The sequence below is a fragment of the Lipophrys pholis genome (assembly GCF_963383615.2).
Source record: "Lipophrys pholis genome assembly, chromosome: 1".
Classification (NCBI taxonomy): Eukaryota; Metazoa; Chordata; class Actinopteri; order Blenniiformes; family Blenniidae; genus Lipophrys; species Lipophrys pholis.
In genome coordinates, this window is record NC_137635.1 from 37,206,314 (window position 1) to 37,221,486 (window position 15,173).

General features: G+C 40.3%; 1 protein-coding gene across 2 annotated transcripts; it reads left to right on the forward strand.

The window, feature by feature from the left end:
- Nucleotides 1–5,347: 5,347 nt before the first annotated feature.
- nop9 (NOP9 nucleolar protein) lies at nt 5,348–12,958 on the forward strand. Of its 2 annotated transcripts, none has more exons than XM_080471714.1 (12): nt 5,348–5,408; nt 6,652–6,893; nt 8,105–8,341; nt 8,442–8,651; nt 9,297–9,404; nt 11,069–11,210; nt 11,316–11,508; nt 11,613–11,753; nt 11,925–12,044; nt 12,223–12,435; nt 12,560–12,665; nt 12,745–12,958. In XM_080471714.1, the coding sequence occupies exons 2-12, from the start codon at nt 6,671–6,673 to the stop codon at nt 12,897–12,899; spliced, it is 1,848 nt and encodes a 615-aa protein (XP_080327840.1). In that variant the 5' UTR covers nt 5,348–5,408; nt 6,652–6,670; the 3' UTR covers nt 12,900–12,958. The 2 variants fall into 2 exon arrangements, with proteins under 2 accessions (XP_080327840.1, XP_080327841.1); XM_080471715.1 differs by having other exon boundaries at nt 5,374–5,408; nt 6,564–6,893.
- Nucleotides 12,959–15,173: the final 2,215 nt, after the last annotated feature.

Genomic DNA, 15,173 nt, shown 5'->3' on the forward strand with positions numbered 1-15,173 from the left:
CTGCTTTCTTGCTTGGCTTACAAAAAAAAAATAAACATGAAAGGACAGACCCTGAGGTCTGGTTCTGTATAGTCATTGCCCTGAGTTCAAACCAACAGACACATCCAGATCAACTTAAAGTGAAAGGAGAATTTGAAACTTGTTGACAAATTCCCAGAAGAGTTGATATCAGCCTAAAACGTTGGACAAAAACACAAGATATTGTAACGTTTACTCCGCGTGATTCATGCTTGGTCCCGGCAACCAGTGAGAGCCAACAGTGTGACGGACTGCAGTGAACCGGCCTGTGTTTTCAAAGGATGCTGTGATGAAGTCAATTAATGAGATTTCATTTGTTGCTATTCTTTTTCACGACCTTATTTTTGTTTACTTTCTTTAATTACTTTTTTTTTTTTTTAACTAAGTTTGTTTTTAATTTCACTATTCTAAAGAGCAATCAATACAGTAATACTACTTTAGCTTTTACAGTTGTCACCTCTGTGAGTTGCAGCTTGACTTTGATCATTTTTAGCTCAGACACACACACACACACACACACACACACACACACACACACACACACACACACACACACACACACACACACACACACACACACACACACACACACACAAGTTAAAGTCTTAACCACAAAGGAATTACTTCAATTAATGCTGTGCACTACTACTTCATTGCCTTTTGATGAGAGGCAAACCCACAATTTGTAGTGATTTATGAATAAATGCAACTGAAACTAGGATACATGAAATAATCCCTATAGGGCGCTGTGTGTATTGGCGATCTAAGATTGATGTGAATGAGATTTTACAAGCTTGATATGATTTACAATTGAAGGAATGAACACATTCAGATCAGAAAAGGATTCCTAATTAAAAAAGAGCAAGAGAATGACACGTTGATATAATTCTTCTTACGCCATCCATCCGGGTTGCTGGGTGCTGGATGAGATCACAGCTGATTGGGAGTGAAGGTCGACTAACACCCTGGACAGGTCACCAGTCCATCACAGAGCAAACACAGACACATCCACACAAACTCACTCACACCTATGAGACACTGAGAGTCACCATTTCGACTCGAATGCACGTTTTTGTACTGCGGGTTTAACGTGGGAATGCAGAGAAAACCCATACGTGTGCATGTTCCAGTGACCAGCCTTGTAACCACATTTTGTTGCAGTCCATGAAGTATAAGTAATCATGACGGGAATTTTCTCTTCATTTGTAATTTATATGTCGAGGTGTGTTTTGTATACTAGCAGCCTCAGAGATAGTTAAATGTCCATCAAATTAAACCGAGAGAGGAAACCACTTGTCCTGGCGGAGACTGATTTATTGCCATATGATTTTCCAGCACACAGCAAGCAGTCCAGATTGGAGTGAGAAAGAATCATTTAGAAAAGACTTGTAGGACGGCCAGGGGAACATTAAACACACAATATATGGAGCAACTACTAACAGGGAACTACTAAATGTAGTGTGTGGCACAAACAACTTCTTTTAATAGCTGCAGGCTTTGACTGTGATATTTTGAGAAAGAATTAGTGAGACACTGCACAAATTAAATACTAGAACTCTTGTCACTTTTCAATCTTTCACCATAACTCACTGTCAGGTATTTAAATGGCACCGCAACGGCTTCCAATTTTTTAAGCCTATAAGGCCAAGTCAAAATATCTGCAGCAAAAAAAAAAAAAAAAGGCCTACGCTCATACACAACTCAAACAATAATGAGACAATTCTGAGGAATTGATTCATATATATATGTGGTATAATATCATCTGTAAAATGATTTTTGTTGCTTAGAGCCATACGTTAGGTTTATGACATGGCTGTTTGTGAACTGAAAAATGCACACCATTTACCAGTGTTATTGTTGATGCTGCTGGCCTGACGGCGGCATGATAAATGAGGCGGACAGTGTTTGTGCCTTCTGCAGTGCGGTGGTCGTGAGAGGAAACATAAAGGTGACTTGGCTACGCGGAGTACCTGAGCATAACAGATGGGATTGGGTCCTGGCTCCCACACCGTACGTGGGAAACCAAACAGTCAGCAGCAGGCCAAAGGGAAGCTTCCTCACTCTGGGGTGAGACACATTAGGATTTGGAGGAAACTGATCCCTTTTTGTGACCCTAAATCTTACAAGAAGAAGGAGAAAAAAAAGAAATTGGTTTGACTGTATGTTAAAAGAAGAAAAACTTGTCATCAGCACCGATTTGCAGAGGAAACATACAGTAGGTTTGTCTCTGTTAAGGAGTGCCAGTGAGAATATTTTTGGAATGCGCTGTATTGACACGTCCCTGTTAAATAATAACCAGGTTCCTCTGACCGTTCTCCGTTTGGGGGATTGGAAAAAGCTCAACAAAGTACAAATGCACTCAGTTAAATTCGAGGCTCTAGATGAAAAAGGAAAAAAAAAAATACATTATATATGCCCAAATAATGCAGTTGCAACAGTTTTGAATGCATACTAAATATTAGCAGCTCGTTGGAATTGCTTAGGCAAGCACATTGGGAGCAGAGGGGAATAGTTCTCTTTGCTCGATCTGAAGTTTAGGGAAATTAATGAATCTACTCACAGACATTATTATTTCATCTTTGCAAACAAGTTATTGGAAAAAAGTTTGTATTTTTATTTTTTCAGGCTGCAGCAGGCTCAAATTATACAGACAGACAAGTTGGCTAAATAGAAATAAGGTCAGTATAAAGAGTAAGGAACATAGCAAGAAATAAGTCCACTAAAGAAAATTGCACTTTGTTTCTTTAACAAACTGAAAAAGTGAACAAAAAACACATAATCAATGACATTGATAGACTGTATCGTTTCAGGATAAGTTCATTGATTCCTGGTGCCTTAAGAGCGTGTGACTGTGTTTTCACGTGCAATAAACAGACATGTTGTTGGTTAGGTAAAAATACAGCTATAAGAACTATACAGAACTAGCTAAACAAAAGTGATATCTTGGATATTTAAAACAAAAAGATAAATCAGTTTACAATTCTAACGGACAACCCCACATAAAAGTTGAAAATAGATGACTCACAGCTGCTTCCATGCAAATGAACCGCGCACGAATCAATCTAAGCTTGTAAAGTCAGACATATTTATAAATGTCTCTTCTGAACATTAAGACAAACTGCTGTTTTGTGTTGATAGCAAACTGCGTACAATAGGCTTATAAAGTCCAGTTATTTTGCAATTCAACTGGAATAAGATCAGATTAGTAGAGAGCACATCAGTGAGAAATTCTTTTCATAGAAGAACAAATATTGTTGACTTTGGCAGCCTTTGGGGGTGTTAATCTACTCCAGGCAGGTACAGCTCTTTTCTCTTCTCAGGAACTCATGAAGGGACAAGAAGATTCCTATCATTAGAGAGAGGCGAGAAATCAACATTCAGATTTCAGTTATTGGTCTGACTCACGCCAGTCACCTCAGAAGTGATGTGTGTGTGTGTGTTTTGCAACGCTGTGATGAAATCTGTCTGCATACACTGGTGTGACTCTTAGACGTTCATCGTCTGCAGCGTTCATTCACAGTGGGCTATGCGGGAGCTGATTCATGCACTGCTGCTGTTGCTCTGGAGATGGAACACAAACAGACAAAGCCAACAGAAGCTCGGCTGGTGAACAAATGATTTGTCTGTTGCTTTGCGTCTCTGCTTTCAATCTGCTTGTTGTCGCCATTTAAAAGAAAAACCTTGGGCAGATAAGACTTATTCTTCCCTCTGTGTATTTAGAAAGAATAACTTTTTCTTCCTCTAAAAAAAGGATGGTAACTCATTCTGTTTAAGGGAAACTAGACTTCATATTTCAATTCAAGACTATTGTGGTCTCGCTTTATTTGATCTCCACTTCTCAGTTTTTGTGTACACTACGAAATACACTGTTGACATAGGATGAGATCAGGGAGGGGACAAGGTCCAGACCGTCTGTCACTTTTAAAAACAGATGATTCTGCTCTCAATACATCATTTGCCCTGGATAAATATTGCTGTTTAATGCCTCTCACCTCTCGCCGCAAAAAGGCCCCCACTTTAAATCCAGGAAGAGTTACAAAGACTTTCTGTGTGGAGTTCACATGTTCTTCTTGTGTGTGTACGTGAGGATTATCCCAGGAGCTCTCTCAGTTTACTAAAACACTATCTAAAAAGTTTTAAGATGAAAAAAAAAATATAGATCTGAATTGCTCACCTTAATCTCATCATTCTTGTTTGTATTCCTTGCTGGTTGTGTAATGTACAACTCACTGTGGCCCTGTCATAGTACTTTTTTCCATTAAAAAGACGTTCTGCTTCGACATGCCACTTTTGGAAACTATTACATGCCATTTGTTGTCCAATTAGAAATTACAACACCTTAAATGACTTCATGCATGATTCATCCCAATCTTTGCAACCAGGACTTTGATTTTGTTTTGAAATGCACCCTTATCATTACGACATTGAAGAGGTCCCTCTGCAATACAATGTCAGGCTGTGACAACATCACAGGAGTGTCAAATATAAAGAACGAATTGATTCAGACACGAGACCTGGTTGGTTGTGATTCACAACTCTTTATGCACCCTATACTGTCGTTAACCAAACAAGAACCCACCTTTGTCTAGAGAAGAGTTTTAAGGGAAACTTTAATTAAATATCTACTCATTTGGTTTCTTTTGTGGAGCCAAAAAGCTTCCTAAAGTTTTATCAGCTTTAGATTCTGATGAGAATTTACAGAAAAAAAGGGTACCTACTTAATATAAATCTTGTCACAAAGGCAACTAGACTTGCTTGGAATAAAAAACTAAACAAAGCAAAACATGTGACCTCCCAGCATCAGGATTTATCGCTTGATCTGGACAGATGTTGGCTATGTTATGACCAGAATGAATGAGAATATCCACAGATATATGAATAACCAATATATGGCCAATCACAAAGCAGGACCCACCATTTGAAGAATCATCAACGTATTGCCCAGGCAGAGCTGCACATTGAATTTGATATGAAACAATTATTAACTAAAATATATATATGTATTTTGTGAATGTATTTTGTCCCGTGGCCTCAGGCTTTTTCGTCTCTGCTCAATCAGCAGTCATGAACAACTGAAGGAATGTGTTTTATGTCTGTGTGTTTTATGTCTATGAAAGGAAAGAGATCACGTCGCCCTCTGCTGTTTTAATTCAGGTATAACATATTTCTGATGTGACACGTTTTATTTAGGCTTTTCCCCCTAAATCTAACGATCGCAAGTACTTTAGGGCTCAAATGATTTTTTTTTTCGGTTTGTTCAAAAAATCACATGAGGATTTTTTTTTAATCACACGAGGATTGTTTTTTTTAATCACATGGTTTCTCTCAGGAGGCGGCCAATCTTACGTCATCATCACGCGACAGTATATCCCTACCTTGTCGGACTACATGTGAGTAAAACTCGTGTTTTATTTCATGATTTCCGGCTTTTTTTTTATGATTTCGGGCATTATTTTAGGACAGACGAGGCGAAAACCTTAACGGATGTAACTTGAACTATTTGTGAAGCGGCGCCCATTTGTTTTGATGCACTTCACGTGCGTTAAGTTTATATGGACATCTCGTCCACATTGTCAATTTATAATGGCGAATCGGCCTTAAAGTTAATCTCCAAGAACATTTTAATCAACACTTAGCGTGGAATGAATTCATCACGCATTCATCTCATGTGACAAATAAGTGCTTCTAATTTTTTTTTCTCAGATTTATTACTTTGGGACAAACGGAAGGAAAACAAGTCCAAATGAGATACTAATTACTCTGATAAAGCTATAAATCAATTATGTTTATCATGGGTTGGTCTGTTGGAACTGGTACATTTTTGTTAATGTTAAATGTTTATTCCTTGAAGGGCTGACATTCATTTATTAATTAAATCCTTCTTCTTCTTCCTCTTCTTCTTCTTTTACTACTAGTACATTGTATGAGAATAGAATAAATATATTTGAAAATATAACTACCTATTAATTTATTGTGAGAGCTTTCTTTTTTTCCTCATCAGATCAACCATTTTTCACACATTTTGTAAAATATAAAATCAAAATATTAGAATCAACAACTTCTTCGTCCTCGATGTATAAATATCTCCTGTTGTAATTATTGGGTCTCTCTCTGGTTTCTATGTAGATCATTTACCAGCTCATGCACTGTAGCCACTGAAACCTTATTTCCCACAATATTAATGCCATATGCATCTCTTATTTGTACAAGCAATAGTTCCAACATCATCAGAACAGCTGTACTGCAAGGAGAATTCTTTGTCTCACAAAAGTAAAAAGAACCAATAGAAAAAGCAATATTTTTTAAAGTAGGTGTTTCAATCATTGATTTAAATACTATTGATGTAATGAAAAAATGTTTACTAACCTTAAGAATATTTTAAATCCTCAATGTTCACTTCCCCCCCTTTTTTTTTTTACTTTTGTTTTTCGTTATTTTTGTCCCCTTTTTCATTTTCTTTTTCCTTATTTTCCTTTATTTGTTTGTCTTTATTTTTACCTTTTCCTTTCCCCCCCTTTATTTTCCTTTTTATTTTTTTGTTTCAGTGGTTACTTGAGGTCGTCTCTGCCTCATTCTCTCTTTTCACCAAGAAGATCAGATTGAGCAACGCCGCTAACAAACAGTATTTTATAGGTAAGCTGCATACTCTGTGATGCTCGCCAAAACGGAGGAGAGGAGACCGCAGAAGGCGGGAGGAAACAAAAGGAGGCACCCTGATGAAGATGGAGGGGGAGAGAGCAAGAGGAAGGAATGTGAAGAAGGACAAAACAGTCAGGGAGAACGTGGAAGGATGCGGCTGGACGCCTTGAGTGTTGGGTATTTCCGCCGAGTTGGAGAACGACTCAGCGAAGGTTTTGAAGATGATGAGGAGAGAGGTGAGTGTTGATTTATTATGAATCTGGATTTGACCTGGATATGTTCTTGTGGTAAAGACCAGAGTGCTCATCACTGTCCAGCTCTGTACTACTGGTATATTATCAATATATTAAAATCAAAACTATATAGGTGAACATCATAACTGAACAATCAGCTAGTTTGGGTCCCAAGTAAAACATCCATCATTCTGTAAAAACCCTAATGAATGAATGAACTGAGCTATCAGTTATAGTTTGATAGTAGTTTATCTGCAAGAGATCTGTAAGTGTATTTTAATAATAAATCTGTTGAGAAGACACAATCAATGAGAATGGCTCTGTTGAATGTTGCTCACCATGCATGTGTGCAAGAAATCCCCCCAAAATTTAACAAAAACTTGTTGCGCCATAAATTACATAATTCATTTTTTATGCCATTTGCTCCATCTGCAACTAATGTTGAATACAGAACATAAAAGTTACATGACTCCATGAAACCTCTATGTACCTTTCCAATTCAGTAATTCACTCTTTATGTTATTTATGTGAATCAATATCCAAAAGGAGTAACAGCATCTCAGGAATCTCTTGTTATTCTCTATTCACAACTTTGGAAAAGTGCATTTCAAAAACTGGGAACACAATTTTCTTTTCTTAAATAAACCTATACATTGAAATTTTTCTTTCACATAAACTGTTTATAAGATTCGTAAAGTTTGTATATTTTTGGCTGGTCCTTGCTTGTAAAAGACATCATTTGATCACAAGCAACTTAAAGATCAGATGCGTTTTATCATTCATAATTTTTACCTACTAAGTCTTGAAAAAAATAATTGAAAATGTGAGAATATTTTGTATAATGTCCTTGTTGTTTTTTTTTTTTAAATTGGATGCCATTATTGTCACAATTTCGAAAAAGGTTTAAAAAGTGTCACTTTCGCTATGTCTGACACAGATATTCTGTTCAGTCGGTTTGTTGTGTTAATGAAAACTGGACTTTTTTTTTTTGTCTAAAGTTATGCTCTGTGTTGCATCCTTAGTTTGCTATGACAGCGAGACGTGTCAGGTTCTTGCCTCGCACTCATTTGTTTTCATTGTATTGCAGACTTGTTGCATCACTTTACCTGAAATGTAATGAGCAGGTTCCGCTGCCTCCATCTGTCTGCCATTGTTGCTCCGTTGCATCATCCACTGTCATCCCTGCTGAAACTCTGTCCTGGTGTTCCCCGCAGGAATGTTTGTGGAGAATGTCCTCTCTGAGGTAAAAGGCAAAGCGGCCCTGGTGGCGACGGACCGGACAGGAAGCATCACGCTGCAGCGGCTGCTCCCGCTGGCCAGCCTCGAGCAGGTGGCCGAGGTGATGGCCGAACTCGGGGGAGAATCGGGCTCGGAGTTTAAGACGGTGTCCTGCGACCAGTGTGGGGGTCACGTGGTGGAGAGTGCAGTCAGACAGATGTCCAGGGGGACAGGTCAGTGCACAGGCAATTTGTAAAAGATCACTGTTATGAAGGTAGAATGTGAGATCAGACGAAAATAGCTGACCGAGTCGAGTGAATCTGTCCTCCACAGATTCGCCACAGGAAGATTCACCTGCTGCTACAGAAGAAGAAGAGGAGGAGAGCTGCGGTGTGTTGGAAGCCCAGGTGTTGTCTTTAGGCCGGGTGGTGAGGGACAACAGTGCGGAGTTCATCAGACATGTTCACGGGTCGCATGTGGTCCGCACGCTCCTGCATGTTCTGGGAGGCTGCGTCGGACCGCCTCGCACTGACGCCCGTCCAGGTAAACAAGCCTCCAAAGGAGGTCAAACAAAACCCTAAAATGAGATACTCCGGGTAACAACAGTATTGTGGTACAATACAATTCTTACAATACAAAGCAGTACATGTTATTCACATTCTTTCATCCTTAAAAGTAAAATGTTTGTCACTGCAACACATTCACACTGGAAAAAAGTTCCTGGATAAGATGAGCTTGTAATTTTTATGGATTCCTGTTTGTTTATTTCTACTAAGATTTTGTCAGTGGCGCAGAATTGAGATGATAAGAGTCTAACGTTTCTATTTTTTCAAAATGATACAGTTAAAACTACAAAGGAGTTGAAGTTTCGACACTGACGGCAGCAAAAAGTTTTAAAGTAGCTCAGTTGCCTTCAGACTGGCTGACAATGATCAAAAGCAGTGACAGCTCCCTGGGAGGCAGTTTACTTGAGAAAGTATGTGATTTCTTCCCATTTAGCTTGGTTTGTCTCTTCAAGCTGATGTTCCTACAAGGCATCCAGGAGAGAGTGCATCTTCTGATCTCTTGACTTTTCTTCGGTGTTGCTTTTCAGGTGCTGCATGAGGAAACTCTAAACCTGCAGGCGTAGTCACTTCAGGCTTGTGTTTGTGTCATCTTCCCTCTTTCGCGACTCCTGTTTTCTCGCAGGTGTGAAAGATCGAAGCGTCGCTCCTCAGCTGACAGACTTTGAGATTCCCACCTCGTTTTGGTACGAGATGAAAAACCTCACCGAGACCTTGATGGAAAACGTAAACTGTGAGTCGTGCTTTATTGAACTCCAGCAGTTCAGCCTTCCTCTCCCCATATTGAATTGACTGAATGTCTTGAGTGTTTTATCGAACATAAAACTGCTTGTACTGCGATGCTTTCGCACTGTAGGCCTGAGACGTGGGCGCTCACATTTTAACCCTCACGTGGAAGTGGAATATTTCAATTCAAAGAATATTTGTTAATGGTCGACTTTCAGCCGTGACATTTTAAAGTAAAAGATTAAAACCAGGATGTCCTCTTTATTTGTTATAAAATCTGGTAAAAATGCTGATCTTTGATGTTTTATGGCGTGGAAATGCTTCTTGTTGACTGGATTTCTATAATATTTCAAAAAGTGGCTTATGCCACTGCCGTGTGAGTGCTAAGTATGTTTTAATGAGTATTGTTACTTGCAACAAGGGTTCTGTGGTTAAAGACGGTGTCAGAGTCTTTCATAGTTGATCGCTCAGGTGTGTTTGTGCACTAAGCACGAATTAGCCTTCAAGGTAAAGGACTAAAACATGAAAAGTTCAAAGCAGAATTGTCCTGGTTTGTTAAAATACTCAGATATTTAAAACGCATATGCCACAGCAATATTCATCATATCTTTTGTGATTGTCGTTAACCCGTTATTGTCGGTATAGAAAAACCGAGAAGAAATGAGTAAGTTAACAGAGGGTTCAACTTAGAGAACTTTAAAACTGTATTCAAGCATTTATTGGTATGGGTTTTTAAATAAGTGATGTTTTTGATTATTCCTGACAAGCCTGCCTGGGCGTGCTGAAAAATTAACAGCATGGAGTACGTCTGCTTTACCAAAACACTTCACGAGTAATTTTTAAAGCTATTTTGGCTTCATTTACCTCCTGTGGGGAGTCACAGGAGTGTCAAAAGGGAAGTGCTCAAGGGCAGCTTTTTAAAATAGGATGCCGTGTAGATTGTGTTTAGAATTTATATATGACAGAGTTGGCCTTGCAGTTTCATTATCAAAACAAAACAAAACAAAACGGTCGATAAATCACCTCGGGGTGTGTGTGTGTGTGTGTGTGTGGGGGGGGGGGGTAAAAACCTAAGTGGCTTTTAGCGTAGTTCGCTGGCACAGGTACAGAAAAAGATTCTGTTTTGTCCTCGGTATGTCCATTTTATTAAAACACACATGCCCGCTCTGCTTTAAACTATAGGCTCTAAACTGTAGCCACCCCATTAATCTTACCAGGAAGTGGAGAAATCTTGGCACTGTGGGAGCTATTAAATTTCAATTTAGCATACATCATATAAGTGAATCCTATTAAATATTGGGAATTCATACACCTAGCAGCTGCTTTCCTCATTCATTCTGTGGGAGCAGTTTGACCAAGTAGCAGCGATGAAGTGCTGCATTAGACCAACTGAACTCCACAATCACTTGACTTAAACCTAAACCCCCGTGAGGCAGTTTGATCCCGGCATACAGCTAAAAGTCCCGAGTGCTCAACCTACATCAGAACCAAAAAGTGCAGAGGAAGCTGTTAGAATACTTTGGATTATTTAATACTTTTGTATTGGGTGTTTATGTTTGCGGCACAGTTATTTTAAAGTGTAGGTTTCCTGAGTGCTGCTTTGGTTTTGTTTGACACGTGACATCTTAAAGTCCGCAGGAATTCTTACAAAGGCATCTGTTTTCTTTCCAGTAAGCGTGACGGATGCGGTTGCCAGTGCAGTGTTTCAAGCCATGTTGACTGTGTGTCACAGAAAACGAACCAAACTTTGCAAACAGCTCCTCAAACGCATTATGGAGTACCTGACAGGCCGCAGCGCTGCTTCCGGAGTTAGGTCTGTGTCATTCGCATGTGCCTCATTGGTTTGGATTTTGTTAAAGATGCTTTTTGGCTTATTACTCAAATGTATGTGTTGTTTATGCTCCTTCACCCCCACCAGTCCACTTCTGGTCTTTCTGAAGGACCAAGCCTCCAGTCACCTCATAGAGACTATAGTACAGCTGTCCCACAAATCACTTCTCCGTGACATCTACAAGAATCATCTCAAGGGTCATCTGGTCGACCTCGCGGTCCATCCCATCGCCAACTTCCCCGTGCAGAGACTCACAGCGGCCACGGCCAAACACAAGCTGGTAGGGTTTCACCTGTAGGTTGAGCCGAAGGGAGGAACTGTCCCCCCCCCCCCCCCCCCCCCAGTGTTTCACGTCGCCTTTGTTGTTGTCTTTCTTGTCCACAGTTCCTCAGTTTGTTCGATGAGCTGATCACGGGTGTGGAGGCCATCCTGGCTGCAGGTCACATGGGTGTGATCGTTCAGCTGGCCGAAAGCTGCGCAGAAAGTGGAGAGAAACAGAGCGATATGGTGCAGTGCCTGCTCCAAGTAAGCTTCAAACTTTCATTGGAAACACAATATCAAATCAATACCCCACCACCCTCATTTTCAGTCAGTCTATCTGCTTTATGACTGAAATTTTGGTGGTGCATATCCACTGTTAAGTGTTTGATTTGTAGATAATTGAAACTGTGTTGACGTGTTGCTGTTGCCTGACAGGCTTTTCACTGCGCTGAGCCAGGCTCTCGACACATTCACTGCCTGCCTCTCTTCATGTCCCTGGTAACCTATGAAGTGTATTACCACTCTGAGACAGCAGATGGCAACATCGACACAGAGGTAAACAGCCGAAAAATGTAACCGGATTATGTAGGGCTGAATGTTGTGTGTAGTCTGGACTTTTCAGCTGAATCAGCAGTGCAGGCCACTACCTAAAACGGCTTTCTGCACTAATGAATAGATGTTGGGTCACAGTTGCTCGATCACTGAAGCACACCTAATCATGTTTGCCATCCAGGTCCCACTGACCTCCATCTGTTACCACGGCTCACGCCTGGTCCAGGCCTTGGCAAGATTCAAGGAGCGCTCGCTTCTCCTCAGCAGCCTTCGCACTCTGAGCCCGGCTGACCTCCTCACGCTGGCTTCTGACCCCGCAGGCAGCCACGTCCTTCAGGCCCTTATCACCATGTCCAGTGACAAGGGCAGGGGCAAAATCTTGAAGAGACTGGAGGTACATGGGTTACATTTACTGGAGAGCCAAATTGATTGTACATTGTTCATTTGCAGAGTAACTTTGGAAGGAACTGATAAACTGTAGTTTATGAATTATTAACTGATGTGTTTCATCCTTCCAGGGTCAGTATGTCCAGATGGCGTGCGCCAGATTGGGCAGCCGTGTCCTCGAAGCTGTGTGGAACAGCGCGTCGGTCAGTCAGAGGCAAAACATCGCACAGGAACTAGGTAACACTGACATGAACTCTCTCTTGTACAAGTTCCTAATTGCTCAGTCTCGTTTGTGACGTTCATTCCCCTTTTCCAGTTCCCAGTGAAAGCCAGCTGAGGTCCGATCAGTTTGCCCGTCACGTGTGGGCTAAGTTCGCCCTCTCCCACTTTGTACACAGAAGAGCCCACTGGCAGGAAATACAGACCGGCGAGTCCAAGAAGAGGAAGCTTTTCAGTGACATTCTTGAATAAAATGTGCACATACGTATTATCTATCAGTGTTTAGTTTTTTTTTTTTTTTTTTGTAATTCAATAAAAAAATAAAAATGAAATCTAAAATAACTTTTTCATCATGTACTGATTGTTTATGACTGAACGTAAGAAGCAGCTCGGCCTGTAGGGGCCACTAGAGGAACATTTATTCTCTCCTTCAAGCCCAGGTCTTAAATTGAGGATGGCAACTCTGAAATGTGGGACAATATGAGACACAGAAACATTGACCAGAAAATTTACAGCTGTTGCAGCGTTCAACCAGTTCCTTTGTAGCTGGTATTACTGAATAATGATCCTAACGATAAAGACGGACCATAAAGCGGTTTTGATTGCCTAACCCCAATTCCTAGTGTGTCTTATAATTATCAGAACATCGTTCAAGCTGGAATTCAGTTTATCTGAACGTCGTTCTTCCTCATTCATGGAAACAGAATGAAAAAAAAAAAAAGTCTTTCTAAGCAGTGAGCAGCATGTGTCGTACAGCCTGTTGGAGACACAAGTCATTGATTATCTATTGATCTGACAGGAGACATTTATCTGGCCGGTGCCTCTCTGTGGAGAAACAGCATGGGACTGAGAAGGTACACTGCAGCATGAGCAAGACTGAGCTGGTGATGCCAAAGTAACAACAAAATGCAGGTATAACCTATGAAATAAGGACATTAATTCAGGAAAGGTAATTGTTTAAAGTATTGCCTCGTAGCCAGAGGGTCCTCAGTTTGAGTCATGGTTGGACTAGGGGGCCTTTTCCTCCGAAGTTTGCATGTCCTCCCAGATATACTGGTGATCTGTCCTCGGTGGAATCTGTCCTCAACCATAGTAAACTTGGATTGGCTCAAGCACCCCGAGTCCCAGGATGAACAAAGCAATGTTGAAAATGATTGAATATCAGTTAAACATTAGTGTGAGCAGGTGGTATGTTGTGTGTGTTATTGTCAGTCAAGGAATTATTTGTTTTGTATTGTACTGCATCATTTCGGTTTGTTTATTTTCATTCAGCAATAAGAGGCAAAAATTACTAATGGAAAATGGTAAACAAATATTCTTTTTAACCTTCATTAGTTCAATGTTCTTCACATTTCTATGGCATGCAACTATAAAGGAAGTCCGCGTAAATGAGGAAAGTAGTTTTAATATGCAACACCCATCCGCACAACTGAGGTGATTTGAAATTATGCTTTTAAAACAGTCTCCAGAGGGCCAAAGTTTTTAGGTCACCCCTGCTGATCTTTGTGCCGGCAGAACAGAAAGTCAAAACTTTCGACTTTGCACATTTTATAGTCTAAAGGTCTGGTTGCTTTGGAATGTTCACAGCATATTTATTCATTATGATTACAAGACCAAATGGTCAGAATCAAAGATCCAGTGTTGCACGTTGGAGCGACTTGAGCACTTGATTTAAATAAAAAGACACAATTTAGTAGACTTTTTTTTCCGTATTATATAAAACTCTATAACAGGCTAATGTGTTCGAGTGGGGGCTTATTTAGATCCCCCCCCCCCCCCCCCTCTGTATCGTATTGAGCTCTCTTACCTCTTAGCCAGAATGTCCCCAGTTCAAATCGGGCTTCTGGGCCTTTCTCTCTGGGGTTTGCATGATTTCCCTGTACAAGAGGATAATGTGAGGACAATTGGTGACTCCTGCTTATGACCACAACTTTGTGTAACAATGGAGTTTTAGTATTTTCTTGGAGCAGGCAGATCATTTTTATCAATACATATATATTTTTTTTCTTGCTCCATCTTGCATAAACCCGCATAATTTCCTGGCCGGTCTGTGTGGTCTGGAGTGACGCAGCTCTGAAGCCGGTGATGCACCTGGCAAACTAGAATCAGACCAACATAGACAAGCAAGAAAATAATTGAGCTTTTCTGCACAATATTCAGCTTTCAACATGTCTGTTGTTTGGGGTCTTCAGTGAACCTTACGCTTACATTATACTGCTACTTGATTCGCATTCAGCCATGCACACTGAGACACAGATAATGGCAGCTGCCTCGCGAGGTGCTTGCACACTATTCGTTGCAACTTGGGGTTAAGTGTCTTGCCAAAATACACATCGACACATGGACAGCATGAGAGGTTGAAAACAAGCTGTGGGACTGGAGAACAACCTGCTCTACCGTCTGTCTGTCTGTCTAAGGTAATTAAAAATATTATAGTGAACATTATTCATCTAAGGTTTTCTGTTATCATGTCTAATATCGGAAATAAAATGAATTAAAATATTGTTTGAAATTAAGAAACAATCC